The sequence below is a fragment of the Balaenoptera ricei genome, chromosome 1 (assembly GCF_028023285.1).
Source record: "Balaenoptera ricei isolate mBalRic1 chromosome 1, mBalRic1.hap2, whole genome shotgun sequence".
NCBI lineage: Eukaryota > Metazoa > Chordata > Mammalia > Artiodactyla > Balaenopteridae > Balaenoptera > Balaenoptera ricei.
Genome location: NC_082639.1, coordinates 101,394,816 through 101,421,096, shown reverse-complemented (window position 1 = coordinate 101,421,096; position 26,281 = coordinate 101,394,816). Strand labels below are relative to the sequence as shown.

The 26,281-nt window shown below is 34.7% G+C and overlaps 1 protein-coding gene across 1 annotated transcript in view; it reads right to left on the bottom strand.

The window, feature by feature from the left end:
• Positions 1-26,281, bottom strand: part of SYCP1 (synaptonemal complex protein 1) — a 168,643-nt gene that overhangs the window by 88,413 nt on the left and 53,949 nt on the right. Inside the window, exon 15 of the mRNA XM_059919118.1 lies at positions 16,752-16,813. Within this exon, the coding sequence (XP_059775101.1) occupies positions 16,752-16,813 (62 nt within the window). The remainder of the gene's footprint in view (positions 1-16,751; positions 16,814-26,281) is intronic.

Sequence of the window (26,281 nt, the reverse complement as noted above, 5' to 3'; positions counted from 1 at the left end):
CCCTCATAAGCAGTCATTCCTCATTCCTGTCACCCCAGTCCCTGGTCACCACTGCTCTGCTTTCTGTCTCCATGGATTTACCTCTTTGGGTCATTTCATAGAAATGGAATCATTCAATATGTGGCCTGTCGTGTCTGGCTTCTTTCAGTGAGACCATGCTTTCAAGGTTCAGCCATGCGGTAGTGTGTGTCAGTATTTCATTCCTTTTTTTTTTTAGGATTAGTTGTTTTGTTTGTTTGTTTGTTTGTACTGCAGGTTCTTATCAGTCATCAATTTTATACACATCAGTGTATACATGTCAGTCTCAATCACCCAATTCAACACACCACCATCCCCACCCCACCGCGGTTTTCCCCTCTTGGTGTCCATACATTTGTTCTCTACATCTGTGTCTCAATTTCTGCCCTGCAAACCGGTTCATCTGTACCATTTTTCTAGGTTCCACATACATGCGTTAATATACGATATTTGCTTTTCTCCTTCTGACTTACTTCACTCTGTGTAACAGTCTCTAGATCCATCCACGTCTCAACAAATGACTCAATTTCGTTTCTTTTTATGGCTGAGTAATATTCCATTGTATATATGTACCACATCTTCTTTATCCAGTCATCTGTCGATGGGCATTTAGCTGGCTTCCCTGACCTGGCTATTGTAAATAGTGCTCCAATGAACATTGGGGTGCAGGTGTCTTTTTGAATTAAGATTTTCTCTGGGTATATGCCCTGTAGTGGGATTGCTGGGTCAGATGGTAATTCTATTCTTAGTTTTTTAAGGACCCTCCATATTGTTCTCCATAGTGGCTGTATCAATTTGCATTCCCACCAACAGTGCAAGAGGGTTCCCTTTTCTCCACACCCTCTCCAGCATTTGTTGTTTGTAGATTTTCTGATGAAGCCCATTCTAACTGGTGTGAGGTGACACCTCATTGTAGTTCTGATTTGTATTTCTCTAATAATTAGTGATGTTGAGCATCTTTTCATGTGCTTCTTGGCCATCTGTATGTCTTCTTTGGAGAAATGTCTATTTAGGTCTTCTGCCCATTTTTGGATTGGGTTGTTTGTTTCTTTAATATTGAGCTGAATGAGCTGTTTATATATTTTGGAGATTAATCCTTTGTCTGTTGATTCATTTGCAAATATTTTCTCCCATTCTGAGGGTTGTCTTTTCATCTTGTTTATGGTTTCCTTTGCTGTGCAAAAGCTTTGAAGTTTCATTAGGTCCCATTTGTTTATTTTTGTTTTTCTTTCCATTACTCTAGGAGGTGGATCAAAAAAGATCTTGCTATGATTTATGTCAAAGAGTGTTCTTCCTATGTTTTCCTCTAAGAGTTTTATAGTGTCCGGTTTTAGATTTAGGTCTCGAATCCATTTTGAGTTTATTTTTGTGTATGGTGTTAGGGAGTATTCTAATTTCATTCTTTTACATGTAGCTGTCCAGTTTTCCCAGCACCACTTATTGAAGAGACTGTCTTTTCTCCATTGTATATCTTTGCCTCCTTTGTCATAGATTAGTTGACCATAGGTGCGTGGGTTTATCTCTGGGCTTTCTATCTTGTTCCATTGATCTATGTTTCTGTTTTGGTGCCAGTACCATATTGTCTTGATTACTGTAGCTTTGTAGTATAGTCTGAAGTCTGGGAGTCTGATTCCTCCAGCTCCATTTTTTTCCCTCAAGACTGCTTTGGCTATTCAGGGTCTTTTGTGTCTCCATACAAATTTTAAGATGATTTGTTCTAGTTCCGTAAAAAATGCCATTAGTAATTTCATAGGGATTGCATTGAATCTGTAGATTGCTTTGGGTAGTAGAGTCATTTTCACAATATTGATTCTTCCAATCCAAGAACATGGCATATCTCTCCATCTGTTGGTATCATCTTTAATTTCTTTCATCAGTGTCTTATAGTTTTCTGCATACAGGTCTTTTGTCTCCCTATGTAGGTTTATTCCTAGATATTTTATTCATTTTGTTGCAATGGTAAATGGGAGTGTTTCCATAACTTCTCTTTCAGATTTTTCATCATTAGTGTATAGGAATGCAAGAGATTTCTGTGCATTAATTCTCTATCCTGCAACTTTACGAAATTCATTGATTAGCTCTAGAAGTTTTCTGGTGGCAGTTTTAGGATTCTCTATGTATAGTATCATGTCATCTGCAAACAGTGACAGTTTTACTTCTTCTTTTCCAATTTGTATTCCTTTTATTTCTTTTTCTTCTTTGATTGATGTGGCTAGGACTTCCAGAACTATGTTGAATAATAGTGGTGAGAGTGGACATCCTTGTCTCCTTCCTGATCTTAGAGAAAATGCTTTCAGTTTTTCACCATTGAGAATGATGTTTGCTGTGGCTTTGTCGTATATGGCCATTATTATGTTGAGGTAGGTTCCCTCTATGCCCACTTTCTGGAGAGTTTTTATCATAAATGGGTGTTGAATTTTGTCAAAAGCTTTTTCTGCATCTATTGAGATGATCATATGGTTTTTATTCTTCAATTTGTTAATATGGTGTATCACATTGATTGATTTGCGTATATTGAAGAATCCTTGCATCCCTGGGATAAATCCCACTTGATCGTGGTGTATGATCCTTTTAATGTGTTGTTGGATTCTGTTTGCTAGTATTTTGTTGAGGATTTTTGCATCTATATTCATCAGTGATATTGGTCTGTAATTTTCTTTTTTTGTAGTATCTTTGTCTGGTTTTGGTATCAGGGTGATGGTGGCCTCATAGAATGAGTTTGGGAGTGTTCCTTCCTCTGCAATTTTTTGGAAGAGTTTGAGAAGGATGGGTGTTAGCTCTTCTCTAAATGTTTGATAGAATTCACCCGTGCAGAAATCTGGTCCTGGACTTTTGTTTGTTGGAAGATTTTTAATCACAGTTTCAATTTCATTACTTGTGATTGGTCTGTTCATATTTTCTGTTTCTTCCTGGTTCAGTCTTGGAAGGTTATACCTTTCTAAGAATTTGTCCATTTCTTCCAGGTTGTCCATTTTATTGGCGTAGAGTTGCTTGTAGTAGTCTCTTAGGATGCTTTGTATTTCTGCGGTGTCTGTTGTAACTTCTCCTTTTTCATTTCTGATTTTATTGATTTGAGTCCTCTCCCTCTTTTTCTTGATGAGTCTGGCTAATGGCTTACCAATTTTGTTTATCTTCTGAAAGTACCAGTTTTTAGTTTTATTGATCTTTGCTATTGTTTTTTGTTTCTATTTCATTTGTTTCCTCTCTGATCTTTATGATTTCTTTCCTTCTGCTAACTTCGGGTTTTGTTGTTCTTCTTTCTCTAGTTCCTTTAGGTGTAAGGTTAGATTGTTTATTTGAGATTTTTCTTGTTTCTTTAGATAGGCTTGTATAGCTATAAACTTCCCTCTTAGAACTGCTTTTGTTGCATCCCATAGGTTTTGGATCATCGTGTTTTCATTGTCATTTGTCTCTAGGCATTTTTTGATTTCCTCTTTGATTTCTTCAGTGATCTCTTGGTTATTTAGTAACGTATTGTTTAGCCTCCATGCGTTTGTGTTTTTTACATTTTTTTCCCTGTAATTCATTTCTAATCCATAGCATTGTGGTCAGAAAAGATGCTTGATATGATTTCAATTTTCTTAAATTTACTGAGGCTTGATTTGTGACCCAAGATGTGATCTATCCTGGAGAATGTTCAGTGTGCACTTGAGAAGAAAGTGTAATCTGCTGTTTTTGGATGGAATGTCCTATAAATATCAATTAAATCTATCTGGTCTAGTGTGTCATTTAAAGCTTGTGTTTCCTTATTAATATTCTGTTTGGATGATCTGTCCATTGGTGTAAGTGAGGTGTTAAAGTCCCCCACTATTATTGTGTTACTGTCGATTTCCTCTTTTATAGCTGTTAGCAGTTGCCTTATGTATTGAGGTGCTCCTATGTTGGGTGCATATATATTTATAATTGTTATATCTTCTTCTTGGATTGATCCCTTGATCATTATGTAGTGTCCTTCCTTGTCTCTTGTAACATTCTTTATTTTAAAGTCTATTTTATCTGATATGAGTATTGCTACTCCAGCTTTCTTTTGATTTCCATTTGCATGGAATATCTTTTTCCATGCCCTCACTTTCAGTCTGTATGTGTCCCTAGGTCTGAAGTGGGTCTCCTGTAGACAGCATATATATGCATCTTGTTTTTGTATCCATTCAGCAAGCCTGTGTCTTTTGGTTGGAGCATTTAATCCATTCACGTTTAAGGTAATTATCAATATGTATGTTCCTATGACCATTTTCTTAATTGTTCTGGGTTTGTTCTTGTAGGTCCTTTTCTTCTCTTGTGTTTCCCACTTAGCAAAGTTCCTTTAGCATTTGTTGTAGAGCTGGTTTGGTGGTGCTGAATTCTCTTAGCTTTTGCTTGTCTGTAAAGCTTTTGATTTCTCCATCAAATCTAAATGAGATCCTTGCCGGGTAGAGTAATCTTGGTTGTAGGTTCTTCCCTTTCATCACTTTAAGTATATCATGCCACTCCCTTCTGGCTTGTAGAGTTTCTGTTGAGAAATCAGCTGTTAGTTAACCTTATGGGAGTTCCCTTGTATGTTATTTGTCATTTTTCCCTTGCTGCTTTCAATAATTTTTCTTTGTCTTTAATTTTTGCCAATTTGATTACTATGTGTCTCGGCGTGTTTCTCCTTGGGTTTATCCTGTATGGCTCTCTGCGCTTCCTGGACTTGGGTGGCTATTTCCTTTCCCATGTTAGGGAAGTTTTTGACTATAATCTCTTCAAATATTTTCTCTGGTCCTTTCTCTCTCTCTTCTCCTTCTGGGACCCCTATTATGCGAATTTTGTTGTGTTTATTGTTGTCCCAGAGGTCTCTTAGGCTGTCTTCATTTCTTTTCATTCTTTTTTCTTTAGTCTGTTCTGCAGCAGTGAATTCCACCATTCTGTCTTCCAGGTCACTTATCCGTTCTTCTGCTTCAGTTATTCTGCTATTGATTCCTTCTAGTGTAGTATTCATTTCAGTTATTGTATTGTTCATCTCTGTTTGTTCTTTAATTCTTCTAGGTCTTTGTTAAACACTTCTTGCATCTTCTCGATCTTTTCCTCCATTCTTATTCTGAGGTCCTGGATCAGCTTCACTATCATTTTTCTGAATTCTTTTTCTGGAAGGTTGCCTATCTCCACTTCATTTAGTTGTTTTTCTGGGGTTTTATCTTGTTCCTTCATCTGGTATATAGCCCTCTGCCTTTTCATCTTGTCTGTCTTTCTGTGAATGTGGTTTTTGTTCCACAGGCTGCAGGATTGTAGTTTTTCTTGCTTCTGCTGTCTGCCCTCTGATCAATTATGTTCAATTTTAATAGACTAAATGCTCCCATCAATATATATGGTGGGTGATTGGATTAAAAAAAACCAAGAGCCTTCAATATGCTAACTACAAGAGATTCACTTCAGAGTGAAATACACAGACTGAAAGTAAGCAGATGGAAAAAGATTTCATGCAAACAGAAACAAGAAAGTGGGGGTAGCAATACTCATATCAGACCAAATATGTTTTAAAACAAAGGCTATAACAAAAGATAAAGAAGAGCATTATACAATGATAAAGGTATCAATACAAGAAGAGGATTTTACGCTTGTTAACATATACGCACCCAATACAGGAGCACTAAACATTTAAATACTAACATACATAAAGGGAGAAACTGAAAATAATACAATGATAATAGGAGACTTTAACACTTGACTGACATCAATGGACAGATCATCCAGACAGAAAATCTATAAGGCAACAGAGGTCCCATATGACACAGTAGACCAGCTGGACTTAATTGCTATGTACAGGATGCTACACTCAAAAAAAAGCAGAATACACATTCTTTTCAAGTTGACATAGAACATTCTCCAGGATAGATCATATACTACATCACAAAACAAGCCTCAACAAATTTAGGAGGACAGAAATTTTATCAAGCATCTTTTCCAATAATTGTATGAAACTAGAAATCAACTACAGAAAGAAAAATGGGAAAAGAACAACCATGTGGCAACTAAACAACATGCTACTAAAAAAAAAAAAAAAAGGGGGGTCACCAATGAAATCAAAGGGGAAATCAAAATACCTTGAGGAAAATGAAAACACAACTTTCCAAAATCTATAGGATGCAGTAAAAGCAGTTCTAAGAGAGAGGTTTATAGTGATACAGGCTTTCCTCAAGAAACAAAGAAAATCACAAACAACCTAGCCTATCACCTAAAAGAATTAGAAAAAGAAAACCAAAGACAAAAGTCAGCAGAAGGAAGGAAACAATAAAGATCAGAGAGGAAATAAATAAGAGACCAAAAATAAAAGAAAATATCAATAAAAACAAGAGCTGATTTTTTGACAAAATTGATAAACCTTTAGCCAGACTCACCAAGAAGAAAAAAAAGAGGACCCAAACAAACAAAATAAGAAATGAAAAAGGAAAAATAACAGCCAATACCACAGAGATACAAAAAGTCATGAGAATGTTATCAACAATTATATGCCAATAAACTGAACAACCTAGAAGAAATGGACACGTTCCTAGAAACATACAGCCTGCCAAGACTGAGTCAAGAAGAAACAGACAATTGAAACAGACTGCTCACTAAAAGCGAAATTGAATCTGTAATAAAACTCCCAGCAAACAAAAGTCCAGAACAGGATAACTTCACAGGATAATTCTACTAAACATATAAAGAAGAGCTAAGACCTATCCTTCTCAAACTATTCCCCCAAATTGAAGAGGAAACACTCCCAAATTCGTTCCACAAGGCCACTGTTACCCTGATACCAAAATCAGACAAAGACACTAGAAAGAAAAGAAAATATATTTCATGAATATATATGTAAAAATCTTCAACAAAATATTAGCAAACCAAATTCAACAATACATAAAAAGATCATGCACCATGATCAAGTTGGATTTATTCCAGGGCCACAAGGCTGGTTCAACATATGCAAGTCAATCAATGTGATACACCACATTAACAGAAGGAAAGACAAAAAAAAAACCCATGATCATTCCAACAGATGCAGAAAAAAATGTTTGACAAAATTCAACATCCATTCGCAATAAAAGCTCTCATCAAAGTTGGTATAGAGTAAACATATCTCAACATAATAAAGGCCATATATGAAAAACCCACAGCCAAAGTAGTATTCAACAGTGAAAAGCTGAAAAACTTCCCACCAAATTCAGGAACTAGACAAGAATGCCCACTCTCACCACATCTATTTAACATAGTATTGAAAGTCCTACTCACAGCAATCAGACAAGAAGGAAAAACAAGTATCAAAATTGGAAAGAAAGGGGTAAAACTGTTACTATTTGCAGATTACATGATACTCTATACAAAGTACCCTAAAGCCTCCACCCAAAAACTATTAGAACTAAGAGATGAATTCAACAAGATTGCAGAATACAAGATTAAGATGTAGTAAAGATGCTACCAAAAAACTACTTGAGCTCATCAATGAATTCGGTAAAGTTGCAGGACACAAAATTAATACACAGAAATCTGTTGCATTTCTATACCCTAATAATGAATTATCAAAAAGAGAAAGCAAAAAAAAAATCCCATTTAAAATTTCATCAGAAAAATAAAATACCTAGGTATAACCTTAAACAAGGAGGTGAAAACTCTGCAAACTATAAAACACTGATGAAGGAAATAGGAGATGATTCAAAGAAATGGAAAGATATCCTGTGCTCTTGGATTGGAAGAATTATTATTAATATGGCCATACCACCCAAAGCAATCTACAAATTTAATGCAATCCCTGTCAAAATACCCATGACATTTTTCACAGAACTAGGACAAATAATCCTAAAATACATATAGAACCACAAAAGACCATGAGTTGCCAAAGCAATCCTGAAAAACAAAACAACAAAGCTGAAAGTATAATCCTCAGAGACTTCAGACTATACTACAAAGCTACAGTAATCAAGACAGTATGGTACTGGTACAAAACCAAACACAGAGATGAATGGAACAAAATAGAGCCCAGAAATAAATCCACACACCTATTGTCAATTAATCTACAACAAAGGGGGCAAGAATGTACAATGGAGGAAAGACAGTCTCTTTGGTGCTGGGAAAACTGGACAGCTACATGTAAAAGAATGAAATCAGAACATTCTCTAACACCATATATAAAAATAACACAAAATGGATTAAAAACCTAAATGTAAGACTGGAAACCATAAAAGTCCTAGAGAAAAACATAGGCAGAACACTCTTTAACATAAATCATAGCAATATTTTCTTGGATCAGTCTCCTAAGGCAAAAGAAATAAAAGCAAAAATAAATACATGGGACCCTATTAAACTTAAAATCTTTTGCACCGTAAAGGAAACCATCGACAAAACAAAAAGACAACCTACAAAATAGGAGAAAATATTTGCAAATGATATGACTGACAAGGAGTTTTAATATTCAAAATATACAAACACCTCATACAACTCAATATCAAAAACAACCAATCCAATCAGAAAATGGACAGAAGACTTGTATAGACATTTCTCCAAAGAAGATACACAAATGGCTAACAGGCACATGAAAAGATGCTCAACATCACTAATTATCAGAGAAATGCAAATCAAAACCACAATTAAATATCACCTCACACCTCTGAGAATGGCTCTCATCAAAAGTCTACAAATAACAAACATTGGAGAGGATGTGGAGAAAAGGGAACCCTGGTACACTGTTGGTGGGAATGTAAATTGGTGCAGCCACTATGGAAAACAGTATAGAGGTTCCTTTAAAAAACTAAAAACAGAATTACCATATGATGAAGCAATTCCACTCCTGGGCACGTATCCAAAAAACCTAAAACACTAATTCAAAAAGATATATGCACCGCAACGTTCACAGGAGCACTATTTACAACAGCCAAGACACAGAAACACGGAAGCTACCCAAGTACCCATCAACAGATGACTGGATTAAGATGTATACACACACACACACACACACACACACACACACACACACACCACACACAAAATGGAATATTACTCAGCCATAAAAAAGAATGAAATACTGCCATTTGCAGCAACATGGACAGACCTAGAGAATATTATGCTTAGTAAAATAAGTCAGAGAGAGAAATACAAATACTATATTATATCACATGTGGAATCTAAAAAATAATACAAATGAATGTATATGCAAAACAGAAACAGAATCACAGATGTAGAAAACAAACTTGTAGTTACCAAAGGGGAGAGGGAAGTGGGGAGGGGAAGTTAGGGGTATGCTGTTAACAAATACAAACTGCTATAAATAAAATAGATATGCAACAAGAATATACTGTATAGCACACAGAATTACACCCAATATCTTTTGATAACCTATAATGGAATATAATCTGCAAAAAACCGAATCACTATGCTATACACCAGAAAATAACACAATATTGTAAATCAACTATAGTTCAACAAAAAAAAGAGGAAGAAAGAAAGCTCTGACAGGTCTTACAAAAAAATAAACCTGTCTAACTTTGAAAAATACAACAAAACCAATTTAAAAACAGCAATAAGAACATACCTATCAGTAATTACTTTAAAAGAAATGGACTAATGGACTAAATTCTCCCAACAAAAGACACAGAGTGCCTGAATGGGCAAAAAAACAAGATCCATATATATGCTGCTTACAAGAGACTCACTTCAGATCTAAAGACACAGACTAAAAGTGAGGCCATGGAAAAAGGTATTCCATGAAAATGTAAATCAAAAGAAAGCCAGGGTAACAATACTTATATCAGACAAAGTAAAACAAAGACTGTTACAAGAGACAAAGAAGTACATTACATAATGATCAAGGGATTAATCAAAAAGATGATATAATAATTATAAATATATATGCACATATATATAGAAGTACCTACATACATAGTACCTACAAACATATAGAAGTACCTAAATACATAGTGCCTACAAACATATAGAAGTACCTAAATACATAGAAGTACCTACAAACATATAGAAGTACCTAAATACATAGTGCCAACATTAACAGACATAAAGGGAGTAATTGACAGTAACACAATAACAGCAGGGAACTTTAACATCCCACTTACATCAATAGACAGATTATCCAGACAGAAAATCAATAAAACACTGGCCTTTGATGACACATTAGACCAAAAGGACTCAATATATCTATACAGAACATTCCATCCAAAAGCAGCAGACTAGACATTCTTTTCACGTATACATGGAACCTTTTCCAGGATAGACCACATGCTAGGCCACAAAAAAAATCAGTAAATTTAAGAAAATTCAATTCATATCAAGCATCTTTTCTGACCACAACACTATGAGACTAGAAATCAACTACAAAGAAAAAAACTACAAGGGAAAAAAACTCCCAAACATGTGAAGACTAAACAATATGCTACTAAACAACCAATGGATCACTGAAGAAATCAAAGAATAAATCAGAAAATACGTGGTGACAAATAAAAATGAAAACACAACAATACAAAATCTAAGCAATGCAGCAAAAGCAGTTCTAAGAGGGAGGTTTACAGTGATACAAGTCTACCTCTCAGGAAACAAGAAAAATCTCAAATAAATAGTTTAAACTTACACCCAAAGGAAGTAGAAAAAGAACACACAAAACCCAAAGTTAGTAGAAGGAAGAAAATCATAAAAATCAGAACTAAATTTTTAAAAAGAGAGACTAAGAAAACAATAGAAAAGATCAACAAAACTAAGAGCTGGTTATTTGAAAAAATAGACAAAATTGATAAACTTTAATAAGAGACTCATCAAGAGAAAAACAGGGCCCAAATCAATAAAATCAGAAATAAAAAAGGATAAATACAACCAATACCACAGAAATACAAAGGATCATGAGAGATTACTATGAACAATTTTACACCAATAAAATGGACAGCCTAGAAGAAAAGGACAAATTCCTAGAATTGTACATTTTCTAAGACTGAACCAGGAAGACATAGAAAGAATAAACAGACCAAGTACCAGTAATGAAATTGAATCAGTAATTTTAAAAACTGCCAACAAACAAAAGGCCAGGACCAGATGGCTTCATAGGTGAATTCTACCAAACATTTAGAGGGGAATTAAAACCTATCCTTCTCAAACTATTCCAAAAAACTACAGAGGTAGGAACTCTTCCAAACTAATCCTGCCAGGCCAGTATTATCCTATTAGCAAAACCAGTCAAAGATATCACAAAAACAAAAGATTACAGGCCAATATCATTGACAAACATAGATACAAAAATCCTCAACAAAATATTAGGAAACCAAATTCAACAATACATTAAAAGGATCATACACCATGATCAAGTGGGATTTATCCCAGGGATGCAAGGATGGCTCAATATCTGCACATTAATGTGATACACCACATTAACCAGTTGAAGAATAAAAATTATATGATCATCTCAATAGATGTGGAAAAAGTTTTTGACAAAATTCAATATCCATTTATGTTAAAAACTCTCCAGAAAGTGAGTATAGAGGGAACATATCTCAACATAATAAAGGTCATATATGACAAGCCCACAGCTAACATCATACTCAACAGTCAAAAGTATTTCCTTTAAAATCAGGAACAAGACAAGGATGCCCACACTCACCACTTCTACCTAACAAAGAATTGGAAATCCTAGCCACATCTATCATACAAGAAAAAGAAATAAAAAGAATCCAAATCGGAAAGGAAGAAGTAAAACTGTCACTGTGTGCATATGACATGATACTGTAAACAGAAAACCCTAAAGACACCACCAAAAATCTACTAGAACTCATCCATGAATTCAGTAAAGTTACAGGATACAAAATTAATACACAGAAATCTACTGCAGTTCTATATACTAACAACAAACTATCAGAAAGAGAAATTAAGAAAGCAATCCCATTTACAATCACATCAAGGAGAATAAAATACCTATGAATAACTCTAAGTAAGGAAGTAAAAATCTCTACCTGGAAAACTATAAGACACTGATGAAAGAAATTGAAAACAAACAAGAAAAAGATGAAAAGATATACCATATTCATTGACTCAAAGAATTAATGTCATTAAAACAACCACACTACCCAAGGCAATCTACAAATTCAATGCATTCCCTATCAAAATAACAATGGCATTTTTCACTATACTACAATAATTCTAAAATTTGTATGGAAACACAAAAGACCTCAGATTGCCAAAACGATCTTGAGAAAGAACAAAGCAGGAGGTATCATGCTCCCTGATTTCAAACTCTACCACAAAGCTACAGACATCAAAACAGTATGGTACTGGCACCAAAACAGACACGTAGATCAATGGAACAGAACAGAGAGCACAGAACTAAGCCCATGCTTATATAATCAATTAACCTACAACAAAAGAGCAAGAAATACAATGGGGAAAAGACAGCCTCTTTAATAAATGGTATTGGGAACACTGGACAGCTACATGCAAAAGAATCAAACTGGACTACTCTCTCACATCATGCACAAAAATAAATTCAAAATGGATTGAAGACTTAAATGCAAGACCTGAAACCATAAAATTCCTAGGAGAAAACATAGGCAGTACACTATTTGACATCAGTGTTAGCAATATTTTTTTGGATATGTTTCCTCAGGCAAGGGAAACAAAATCAAAATAAACAAATTGGACTATATCAAACTAAAAGACTTTTGCATAGAAAAGGAAACTATCAAAAAAATGAAAAGGCCACCTACTGAATGGGAGAAAATATTTGCAAATGATACATCCAAAAGGGGTTAATATCCACAATATACAAAGAAACAAAGAACTCATACAACTCAACATCAAAAAAAACAAACAACCCCATTATAAAATAGGACAGGGAAAAGGATCTGAAGAGAGATTTTTCCAAAGACATAAAGATGTCCAACCGGCACATGAAAAGACGCTCATCACCACTAATCAGGGAAAGGCAAATCAAAACCACAATTAGATACCACCTCCCATCTGTCAGAATGGATATTATCAAAAGATAAGAGATAACAAGTGTTGGTGAGGATGTGGAACAAAGGGAACCCTCATGCATTGTTGGTGGGAATGTAAATTGGTGCAGCCACTATGGAAAACAGGATGGAGGTTTCTCAAAAAATTTAAAATACAATTGCCATATGATCTAGCAATTTCACTTCTGAGAATTTATCTGAAGGAAACAAAAACACTAATTCAAAAAGATATATGCACCCTTATGTGCACTGCAGAATTATTTACAATAGCTAAGATATGGAAGCAACATAAATGCCCATCAATTGATGAACAGATAAAGAATATGTGAGAAAGATAGATAGATATATAACAGCCATAAAAAAAACGAAATCTTGTCATTTGCAACAAATAGGTGGACCCAGAGGGTATTATGTTGAAATAAGTCATACAGAGAAAGGCAAATACTGTATGATTTCACTTATATGTGAAATCTAAAAAACAAAACAAATGAACAGACACAACAAAACAGAAACAGAGTTATAGATACAGTGGAAAAACAGGTGGTTGCCAGAGGGGAGAGAGGTGAGGGTAGGAAAGAAATAGGCATAGAAGACTAAGAGGTACAAACTTCCAGTTGCAAAATAAATGAGTCACAGGTATGAAATGTACAGTGTGGGGAATATAGTCAATACCCATGTAATATCTTTGTATGGTGACATATTGTAACTAGACTTATCACAGTGAACATTTCGAAATGTACAGAAATATCAAATCACTGGTGTGCAACAGGAACTAGCATACTGTTTTAGGTCAATTATACTTCAAAACAAACAAAGTCATAAAACAGAGATGAGATTTATGGTTATGGGGGTGGGGAAAATAAGAGAGGACAAGGAGTTGGACGAAGACTGCCAAAAGGCACAAACTTCCAGTTATAAGATAAACAGTACTAGGGATGTAACGTACAATGTGATATAATTCACACTGCTGTATGTTATTTATGAAAGTTGTTAAGACAGTAAATCTTAACAGTTCTCATCACAAGGAAAATTTTTTTTCTATTTCTTTCATTTTGTATCTATATGAGATGATGGATGTAGACTTATTATAATGTATGTAAGTCAAATCATTATGCTGTAGACCTTAAACTTATACAGTGCTGTATGACAATTATATCTCAAGAAAACTGGAAGAAAAAATAAAATAAAATACAATTAGATGCAAAAAATAAATACATTTAAAAAATAAAATTTATATGCAAAAGAATAATAAAGCTGGAGGAATCACACTACCCAAATCTAAGACTCACTGTAAAGCTACAATAAACAAAACACTGGTGAATGGATAGATCACAAAAGTCAATGAAATAGAAATAGCCCAGAAGTAGACCCACACAAATATGCTCAATTGATTTCTTTTATAAATGTGCAAAAGTAACTCAATAGAAAAAGGAGTCTTAGGAATTCCCTGGCGGTCCAATGGTTAGGACTCTGCACTTTCACTGCCGAGAGCTCAGGTTCAATCCCTGGTCGAGGAACTTAGATCCCGCAAGCCGCTTGGTGCAGCCAAAAAAATAAATACATACATACACACATACATACATAAAGAAAAAGGAGAGTCTTTTCAACAAATGGTATTACCAATACTCTACATCAATCCAAAGTATTTAAATCTTAAATATCTCTCAAAGTAGTATCTCACTACTACCATCATCTCCCAGCCTAAATTCTCTTCTCTGGCTCCTGTGATTGTCTGTCTATTCTTAACTGTTCTATCTTAATATATTGTGTTCTCCGTACTGCAAACCAAATGAGCTCTTCAAATTGCAAATCTGACCAATTTACTCCCTGCTGAAATTCTTTAGAGCTTCTCATTCCTCTTAGGATAAACATAAAATTCTGTTGATATGATTTTAAAGGGCCATGAATTAACAGGCTCCTACTACCTCTCTAGCCTTATTTTGCACCACACTCTTTCTTTCACTCCATGTTGTATTCACCATACTCCTTCCTATCAAAGAAACTTTGCACATATTTTCTCCACCTGATAAGCACTTCCCTTCCTTCTCTGGATTCCAGTTCAATCTTTACTTTTTCAAAAAACGTCTCCTAAACTCTCTAAATAGTTCAAATCCCTTTATTACACTGTGAACTAATCCTTTATTGCCCTTGACACCATTGTAATATTACCTTTGAATGACTGCTTGTATTTAAGTGTGAGTATTTCATGACTAGCTCCATGAAAACAGGATATGCATCCATTTGCTCCCCAGTGCATCCCCAGAGTATACCATAAAAGGAACTCAACAAATATTTGTTAAATGAATAAATGTATCTTATTCATCCCTCACAACCACCCTGTGAGATATGTACAATTATTTCCCCCATTTCATAAAAATGGAAAAACCATTTTCATGGAAAAACCAAGGCATCAAGAATATAGGTAAATTGCTCTAGGACATACAGTTAAGAAGTAAAAAGCTGGATACCATCAAAGCATTATGATTCTAAGAACCAAGATATTAATTATGCTCTACTTGCTATTCAAATATAACAAAACCTAAACCAATCCTTGTCCATGTTGGAGTGTAAAAATAATACTTTAGTATTAATTCATTCAACAAATATTTATTAAGTGCTTACAAAGTGTCAGTTACTGTGCTAAGTACTGAGGTTACAGGGCAAACAGGACAAAGGTTCTTAGCCCTTATTGGAGCATTCCACTATTTATTTATTGACCACCTACTATGTGCCATCTACTGTGCTAAGTAAAGGAGACTCTAAAGGGCGAAAAAAGCCTTAAATAATTATACCAGAAATAAATTTCATTTGTGATAAGTGCTATAAAGGAAAAATTCAGGGTGCTATAGGGACAAGCTATATAGAGACCTAAATTAGCTAGGAATGTCAAGAGAGATTTCTAAAGAATTGATATTTAAGCTGAGACCTGAAGTATAAATTTACATTATCAAATTTGAAAGAAATGTAAATATTATTATTTGCAAGAATTTGTGCAAAAGCAATTCACTGAAGAAAGGATAAGCATTTGGAAATAGTGCTTCCCAAGAGATGGAAGAATTAGGAGTTGCAAAATCAGGTAGAGATGTGATTGGTTAAACCCAAAATCAAAGATCTGTAATCATAAACAATATTGTCTTCTATAAGCAAAGGTTGGCAAACTACAGCCTCTGAGACAAAAATCAGCCCACAACCTTCTTTTGTAGGCCCTTGAACTAAGAATGGTTCTTACATTTTTATAAGATTGTTAAAAATAAAAGAAAAAAAATGGAGGGGGAGGAGAAAATTAACATTCTGTATATAGCCACAAAGCCTAAAATATTTACTATCTAGTCCTTTACAAAAAAAGTTTACCAACCCATGCTCTACACACTATAATCAAGTAAAACATAATGAAGCCTTATCCTAACAAATTCATTAAATATGATTCTATTTGAATACTAAACATAGGTACTGAATAGATATCATACATATCTTTCTCAAAATTGCAGCTTTGTGGCTCAAAGTTATCAAACACACACCAAATTTACAATCAGCTACATAATAGGCATATTTGATCTCACTTAAATGTACTATCAACACATGCTTAAGTAATATAAACACCTACACCGACAGTTATCAAAATATACTATAAAAATTGATAGAGATAAGAAATGTGGCTTCACTAAAACCAAATGTAGTTTTTTTATATTTTAGTTGAAAAACTACCATAAGACATCTATAGGATGAGAGTCTAAGTCACTGGATTTAATACTATTTTGAAAAATAACTGCTACATATTAATAAGAGAAACCATACACTTACCAAGATTTTTTTCAATTCTTCAAGTTCTACTTCTTTGTTATTTTTAAGCTTAGTCATCTCTTCTAAAAAAATCAAAAGAATATAAGTGCGTTAAAAGCTGGATTTAAAAAAATGGGAAAGGAGAGACAAGAAATAAGAATTCCATTTGAAAGGGAAAAACCAAAAGAGATGGGTTAATGCAACTAGAGTGCTGTAAAGCATAGAGGAACTCCAAATGGAACTATGCTAAATAATAATGGATAAATATTAATAGTACTGTTTCTATAAAATTAATTCCACAACCAAATGAGCCCAAAGTTCATTAAACAAAATAAGCAATGGATCTATATAAAATGAAGTCACACAGCTTAGGTAAAAATAGTTTATTTTTTAAAACTCAAGGATTGGTTAAAGACAGTGGATTGATTGGGACTTCCCTGGTGGTCCAGTGGGTAAGACTCCATGCTCCCAATGCAGGGGGCCCGGGTTCGATCCCTGGTCAAGGAACTAGATCCCACATGCATGCCGCAACTAAGAAGTCCACACACCGCAACTAAAAGTTCCCACATGCCACAACCAAGACCCACGCAACCAAAATAAATAAGTAAATTTTTTTAATAAAATAAAATAAAGACAGTAGACTGAGTATGTGTCCACTCTCTCTCACCCCCAATCCCATAAATTAAAAGAAAAATTTTATACACACACACACACACACACACACACACACACACACATTAACAAAACAAGACAGCCTAACGTTAACAAACCAAAACGTTGAAGAATCCTTGGAGGCTGAGGGGGGAGAACTCATATTAATTCAATAAGGTTATGTGAACAACTATACCAGGTGACCACACCCCCCACCACACAACCCATCTCAGGTTAAATCAAGGATTCTGGGAGTTAGACCCAAAGGGACTAATTCCCAGCTCATAAACTCTAAGCAAAATAAGCATTCCCTATAACCAAAAGACAGGCTACCAAGCCCACCCTTCCTTATAGCACCTCCCATCTCTCCCCATAATCAGAAGAATCAGATTGCAACACACACGTGGGTGAGTATGGATTCTCAAATACTTAGATGAGTAAACAATCAAGAATCAACAATTAGTGAAGAAGAGCAAAACCATGAAAGAGAGGTACAAATTCAATTAAGAGAACTAAAATAAAATCCAAGGAGAAAAAATTTTATAATTGCTAAGTATAGTTAAGTTCCAACAGGATACTATAGCCATGAAATAAATTACCTAGAGCTCTTTAAAAATTTAAAATAGACAACTAAGATTTTTAAAATAGCAAAACAAACATACCTGAAGATTGAATTAGGAGGAGGATGCAAAAAAAAAAATTTTTCCCCAAGTTCTTCAGAAAAAGAACTAGCAGGTAGAAAGTGTAAGGGAAAAACTTTAAAACATGAAGGATAGATCCAGAATTTGCAAAATCTACTTATCGGGACTTACGGAGAGAGAGGGAGAGGGAGAGAGAGAACAATGACACGAGAAGAGAAAAAAAAAGGGAAAAAAATTTTTCGGAGCTGAAGACAGACAAAATGTCCTCAGATTAATGGGCTCACCAAATGCTAGGAGAAGTGTGATGATTCCATTTTTAAAAGACATTCTTTCATAGCTGTACCATTTGAATAGCCTCCAATCTGATTTCCCCACTTCTATTCCTCACTACCAACACTCCCCACCCAACATCAAATTTACCTTCCACACAGAAGTGACAATGATCCTTTAAAAATGCAAACAAGATCATGTCATTCCTCTAATTAAAATCTTTCAGTGGTGTTCCTTTGCCAGAAGAATAAAAGCAAAATTCCTTTCCTTGGCCCTACCTGATTTGGTCCTTATCACCCCATACTCACTTCATTCCCCTTTCCATATTTCTTCTTACACTTAGTCACAAAGGTTTTCATTCACTCACATGTATTAACCAAGCTCCCTCACACCTCAGGGCATTTCTACATGCTTTTCCTCCTGACTGAAAAGCTCTCTCCAACTCACATGCTTTCCCTTAACTAAATCTCACTTATTTAGGTCTCAGTTTAAGGCCATCCTTGATCACCAAATCTAGATTAGGCCTTATTATTTTCTTATATTTTGTCATTTTTATTTCCTTCATAGCACTTATCCCAATTTGTAATTAAATATTTATTTGTAATTATTCATTTTATGTGTCTCCAAGTAGAGTGCAAAATCTCATGAGAAAAAAGACCATGTCTGTTATGTTCCTAATTAACATCCAAAGCTAAATGAGAAACATCTAAGTCTAATTTCAATAGTTATTGTAGTATCTAATAGCCAAAGAAGAAGCAATAGAAAAAACTAGAGGGAGAATCTATTATACAACCAGAGTGAAAATAAATGTGGGCACAGAGATAGAAAACTGACCACAGGAGTAAAACCTGTTTAGAGCTATATTAGACTGAACTGAAGATGGGAGACACATGAAGAAGCAAAGAAAACTGTACCAAGTAAAGAAACACAAAAAACTATTTGACAAAGATTCTGAATTTACAGTTGTCTTTAACTTACTTGGAATGCACTACCTCATTCTTTAAATGAACAATGAAGAGACAAAGAGTTTGAACTTAGGCAATTAGATGGCTTTTAAATCTGCAACACAGAATAGTCAGATTTGTATTTTTAAAGGAACACTCTAGCATAAATGCAGAGAATGAACAAAAGGTAGACAAGACTGGAAACAAAAAGATTGATTCTAAAGATGCTGCAATTAGTTCTGGTCAGAGATGTCTGGTTCCAATCTAATGTCAAGATATAAGGGGTAGAGTAGGCTGTATCTGAGGAGTGCAGAGAATAACAGTGGTCTTAGGATAGCTCAATGATTGTAACTCCTGAGAGGACAATGGAGGCATACACTAACCAAGATGTAAGCCTATGAAAATATCATTAAGGAAGAATGCAAAGTGTAGCCAGGAAACAATGCAGTAAGAATGAGGGCTACTGCGGTAAGAAAGAAGGTTATGAATAAAGGCCAAAGCAAATAGAAGCCTAGTAAACACAAAAAGAGATGAACAAAGATGAGGACAAATGAGGGTAATATGAAGCATGGTTTGATGATAATGTCCCAGATACAATTTGTGGTCCATTATGTTACTCACATGCATCCCTCTCCTAGGCTAAGAGAATGTGCTTGAAACTCTAAAAACCAGGAAAGAGGAAATGAGGACTTGAACTGTTCTAGGTCTCTGGAGATGAAGAAAAGGGGGAAGATTCAAAAGATGTTTAAGAGTTAAAAATTCTTAAATTAGTTAGATTTTAAGAGCTAGATATTAAGAGTTAGAAACAACAGCATTAGATAACCAATTAGAAGTGAAAGATAAGGGAGAAAGAAGATTTTTTGGTTTTGAGAATTATACTATCAACCAAAGAAGGAAATAAACTAATGTTGAGTACTTACATCATTGTTAATTATACTCTCCTAAACATAATATTTTGTACACTCCATCATTCTCTACAACTATCCAAATCCTCTCTATACCTTAAACTCTACTTTGTTTTTTAAATCTACCTCTTCTATAAAGTCTTTTCCAACTCTGCAGTCCACATTGATACCTTTGGCTTCCTCTTGTTAACAGCATTAACACATTTCCATTAATAAGAAATCTGTGAGCATTCACTCCAAATATATAAATATTTATACAATACAAATACATATTTATATTTTATAAATTTACATAAAATATATATATTATATTATTCATTATAAAACATATATAAAGCATTAAAAATAAATAGAAATAGAAGTTCTAATACTTTCTTCCCTAATCCTAAATAGAAGTCTCTCTCACTCCTTTAATTTTTGAAACATGGTTCTAATGATTTTATGAATTCAAACTTTCTCCTACAATAATTAGAGATTTCTCAAGAACATGGTATTTCACTTCTTGTATATGTTTCCACCTAAGACAGTGCTAAAAAACACACATAGAACTATTTCACAGTTCTGGAATTCCTTATCCAAACTTCTCATAATATATTGCTCTACTAAGAGAAAAATCATATTATGCATTCGATCTTTCAATATGACAATAACAGCCACTTATATTCAATATCAGATTGAATTATTCCTTAGTCTACAAAATTCAATTGACCAATTCTAAAGAACATAGGTATATGCAGTGATTTAAGACAGTATGTTATGCTCTAAAGGAAGATTTAAAAAATGGGTGAAAAATGCATTCACAATCATTCTAATGTAAAATAATAACTAAAAATATTATTTACCATTGGATAGTACAATTTTGGATGTTCAAAACTGTGAGTCTAGTCTATAGTGGAAAAGTAAACATTGCAAAAGGAAAATCATAAATAGGGTTTCAAAGGTCAACCAAATATCCTAACAGGCACTACTGCTTACAATTATTTTAATTATATAAGTATTCAAAGTTAATAATAAAGATTATAGAAAGTTATAGAAATTTCCAGAAAAATGCCTGCCAATCCATGAATTATCTTAATTTATAAAATAACTCTTTTCACCAAAATTGGAAAAAAATGTTTATAATTCTCCATAATTGTAAATATGAAGCTTTATAAATATGAAGCATAGACTTATTAGAATTAGCTAACTAAAAGGTCATAAATTCACAAAATAACTATAAACTTCTCTCTCTTTTAGCCATGAAAGTTGAGTATTAAAAACACCACATGATAAAATAGGGTCACATTTTCCTGTAAATAGTTCATAACCCAACATGGCTAATAAATGAAATTTCAAAATTCAATCAAAATATAAGACATTTCCCACTAAGAATTACTATTAAGGCCTCTGAATAACTAAATTAAGAAAAAAAAGACTACAGGAGGAAGACATTCCACCCGTGGGCAGCAGCTTCAGGCCATGCTCCAGAGTTCCAGCCTACCCTACACATTTCAGACTTGCCTAGCCAGCCACTACAATCTTGAGAATGCATCAAGTGCACGTTTATAACACTCTATGGAAGGAATCTTCTCTTCCCATATGCAAGGCCTAAAAACCCATGGCAATTGTCTAGAAAGACAGCAAGGGGTAAAAGGCAGTTTCAGGCACAAGCCTCTTAGATACCCTCATCCACCAGTGGGCAGAGAGCAGAAGCAAGAAGAATTACAATCCTGCAACCGGTGGAATGAAAACCACATTCACAGAAAGATAGACAAGATGAAAAGGCAGAGGGCTATGTACCAGATGAAGGAACAAGATAAAACCCCAGAAAAACAACTAAATGAAGTGGAGATAGGCAACCTTCCAGAAAAAGAATTCAGAATAATGATAGTGAAGATGATCCAGGACCTCAGAAAAAGAATAGAGGCAAAGATCAAGAAGATGCAAGAAATGTTTAACAAAGATCTAGAAGAATTAAAGAACAAACAGAGATGAACAGTAAAATAACTGAAATGAAAACTACACTAGAAGGAATCAACAGAAGAATAACTGAGGCAGAAAAACGGATAAGTGACCTGGAAGACAGAATGGTGGAATTCACTGCTGCAGAACAGAATAAAGAAAAAGGAATGAAAAGAAATGAAGACAGGCTAAGAGACCTCTGGGACAACATTTAAACGCAACAACATTCGCATTATAGGGGTGCCAGAAAGAGAAGACAGAGAGAAACGACCCAAGAAAGTATTTGAAGAGATTATAGTCGAAAACTTCCCTAACATGGGAAAGGAAATAGCCACCCAAGTCCAGGAAGCGCAGAGAGTCCCATACAGGATAAACCCAAGGAGAAACACGCCGAGACACATAGTAATCAAAGTGGCAAAAATTAAAGACAAAGAAAAATTATTGAAAGCAGCAAGGGAAAAACGACAAATAACATACAAGGGAACTCCCATAAGGTTAACAGCTGATTTCTCAGCAGAAACTCTACAAGCCAGAAGGGAGTGGCATGATATACTTAAAGTGATGAAAGGGAAGAACCTACAACCAAGATTACTCTACCCGGCAAGGATCTCATTTAGATTTGATGGAGAAATCAAAAGCTTTATAGACAAACAAAAGCTAAGAGAATTCAGCACCACCAAACCAGCTCTACAACAAATGCTAAAGGAACTTCTCTAAGGGGGAAATACAAGAGAAGAAAAGGACCTACAAAAACGAACCCAAAACAATTAAGAAAATGGTCATAGGAACATACATATCGATAATTACCTTAAACGTGAATGGATTAAATGCCCCAACGAAAAGACATAGACTGGCTGAATGGATACAAAAACAAGACCCATATATATGCTGTCTACAAGAGACCCACTTTAGACCTAGGGACACATACAGACTGAAAGTGAGGGGATGGAAAAAGATATTCCATGCAAATGGAAATCAAAAGAAAGCTGGAGTAGCTATACTCTTATCAGATAAAATAGACTTTAAAATAAAGAATGTTACAAGAGACAAGGAAGGACACTACATAATGATCAAGGGATCAATCCAAGAAGAAGATATAACAATTATAAATATATATGCACCCAACATAGGAGCACCTCAATACATAAAGCAACTGCTAACAGCTATAAAAGAGGAAATCGACAGTAACACAATAATAGTGGGGGACTTTAACACTCCACTTACACCAATGGACAGATCATCCAAAATGAAAATAAATAAGGAAACACAAGCTTTAAATGACACACTAGACCAGATAGATTTAATTGATATATATAGGACATTCCATCCAAAAACAGCAGATTACACGTTCTTCTCAAGTGCACACGGAACATTCTCCAGGATAGATCACATCTTGGGTCACAAATCAAGCCTCAGTAAATTTAAGAAAATTGAAATCATATCAAGCATCTTTTCTGACCATAACACTATGAGATTAGAAATGAATTACAGGGAAAAAAACGTTAAAAAGACAAACACATGGAGGCTAAACAATACGTTACTAAATACCAAGAGATCACTGAAGAAATCAAAGAGGAAATCAAAAAATACCTAGAGACAAATGACAATGAAAACACGACGACCCAAAACCTATGGGATGCAGCAAAAGTAGTTCTAAGAGGGAAGTTTATAGCTATACAAGCCTACCTAAAGAAACAAGAAACATCTCAAGTAAACAATCTAACCTTACACCTAAAGAAACTAGAGAAAGAAGAACAAACAAAACCCAAAGTTAGCAGAAGGAAAGAAATCATAAAGATCAGAGCAGAAATAAATGAAATAGAAACAAAGAAAACAATAGCAAAGATCAATAAAACTAAAAGTTGGTTCTTTGAGAAGATAAACAAAATTGATAAGCCATTAGCCAGACTCATCAAGAAAAAGAGGGAGAGGACTCAAATCAATAAAATCAGAAATGAAAAAGAAGTTACAACAGACACCGCAGAAATACAAAGCATCCTAAGAGACTACTACAAGCAACTTTATGCCAATAAAATGGACAACCTGGAAGAAATGGACAAATTTTTAGAAAGGTATAACCTTCCAAGACTGAACCCGGAAGAAACAGAAAATATGAACAGACCAATCACAAGTAATGAAATTGAAACTGTGATTTAAAATCTTCCAACAAACAAAAGTCCAGGACCAGATGGCTTCACAGGTGAATTCTATCAAACATTTAGAGAAGAGCTAACACCCATCCTTCTCAAACTCTTCCAAAAAATTGCAGAGGAAGGAACACTCCCAAACTCATTCTATGAGGCCACCATCACCCTGATACCAAAACCAGACAAAGACACTACAAAAAAAGAAAATTACAGACCAATATCACTGATGAATATAGATGCAAAAATCCTCAACAAAATACTAGCAAACAGAATCCAACAACACATTAAAAGGATCATACACCACGATCAAGTGGGATTTATCCCAGGGATGCAAGGATTCTTCAATATACGCAAATCAATCAATGTGATACACCATATTAACAAATTGAAGAATAAAAACCATATGATCATCTCAATAGATGCAGAAAAAGCTTTTGACAAAATTCAACACCCATTTCTGATAAAAACTCTCCAGAAAGTGGGCATAGAGGGAACCTACCTCAACATAATAAAGGCCATATATGACAAACCCAAAGCAAACATCATTCTCAATGGTGAAAAACTGAAAGCATTTCCTCTAAGATCAGGAACGAGACAAGGATGTCCACTCTCACCACTATTATTCAACATAGTTCTGGAAGTCCTAGCCACGGCAATCAGAGAAGAAAAAGAAATAAAAGGAATACAAATTGGAAAAGAAGAAGTAAAACTGTCACTGTTTGCAGATGACATGACACTATACATAGAGAATCCTAAAACTGCCACCAGAAAACTGCTAGAGCTAATTAATGAATATAGTAAAGTTGCAGGATACAAAATTAATGCACAGAAATCTCTTGCATTCCTATACACTAATGATGAAAAATCTGAAAGAGAAATTATGGAAACACTCCCATTTACCATTGCAACAAAAAGAATAAAATACCTAGGAATAAACCTACCTAGGGAGACAAAAGACCTGTATGCAGAAATCTATAAGACACTGATGAAAGCAATTAAAGATGATACCAACAGATGGAGAGATATGCCATGTTCTTGGATTGGAAGAATCAGTATTGTGAAAATGACTATACCACCCAAAGCATCTACAGATTCAACGCAATCCCTATCAAATTACCAGTGGCAATTTTTACAGAATTAGAACAAAAAATCTTAAAATTTGTATGGAGACACAAAAGACCCCGAATAGCCAAAGCAGTCTAGAGGGAGAAAAACAGAGCTGGAGGAATCAGACTCCCTGACTTCAGACTATACTACAAAGCTACAGTAATCAAGACAATATGGTACTGGCACAAAAACAGAAATATAGATCAACGGAACAAGATAGAAAGCCCAGAGATAAACCCATGCACCTATGGTCAACTAATCTATGACAAAGGAGGCAAGGATATACAATGGAGAAAAGACAGTCTCTTCAATAAGTGGTGCCGGGAAAACTGGACAGCTACATGTAAAAGAATGAAATTAGAACACTCCCTAACACCATACACAAAAATAAACTCAAAATGGATTCGAGATCTAAATGTAAGACGGGACACTATAAAACTCTTAGAGGAAAACATAGGAAGAACATTCTTTGACATAAATCACAGCAAGATCTTTTTTGATCCACCTCCTAGAGTAATGGAAATAAAAACAAAAATAAACAAATGGGACCTAATGAAACTTAAAACCTTTTGCACAGCAAAGGAAACCACGAACAACATGAAAAGACAACCCTCAGAGTGGGAGAAAATATTTGCAAACAAATCAGCAGACAAAGGATTAATCTCCAAAATATATAAACAGCTCATGCAGCTCAATATTAAAAAAAAAAAAAACCCAATCCAAAAATGCAAAGAAGACCTAAATAGACATTTCTCCAAAGAAGACATACAGATGGCCAAGAAGCACATGAAAAGATGCTCAACATCACTAATTATTAGAGAAATGCAAATCAAAACTACAATGAGGTATCACCTCACACCAGTTAGAATGGGCATCATCAGAAAACCTACAAACAGCAAATGCTGGAGAGGGTGTGGAGAAAAGGGAACCCTCTTGCACTCTTGG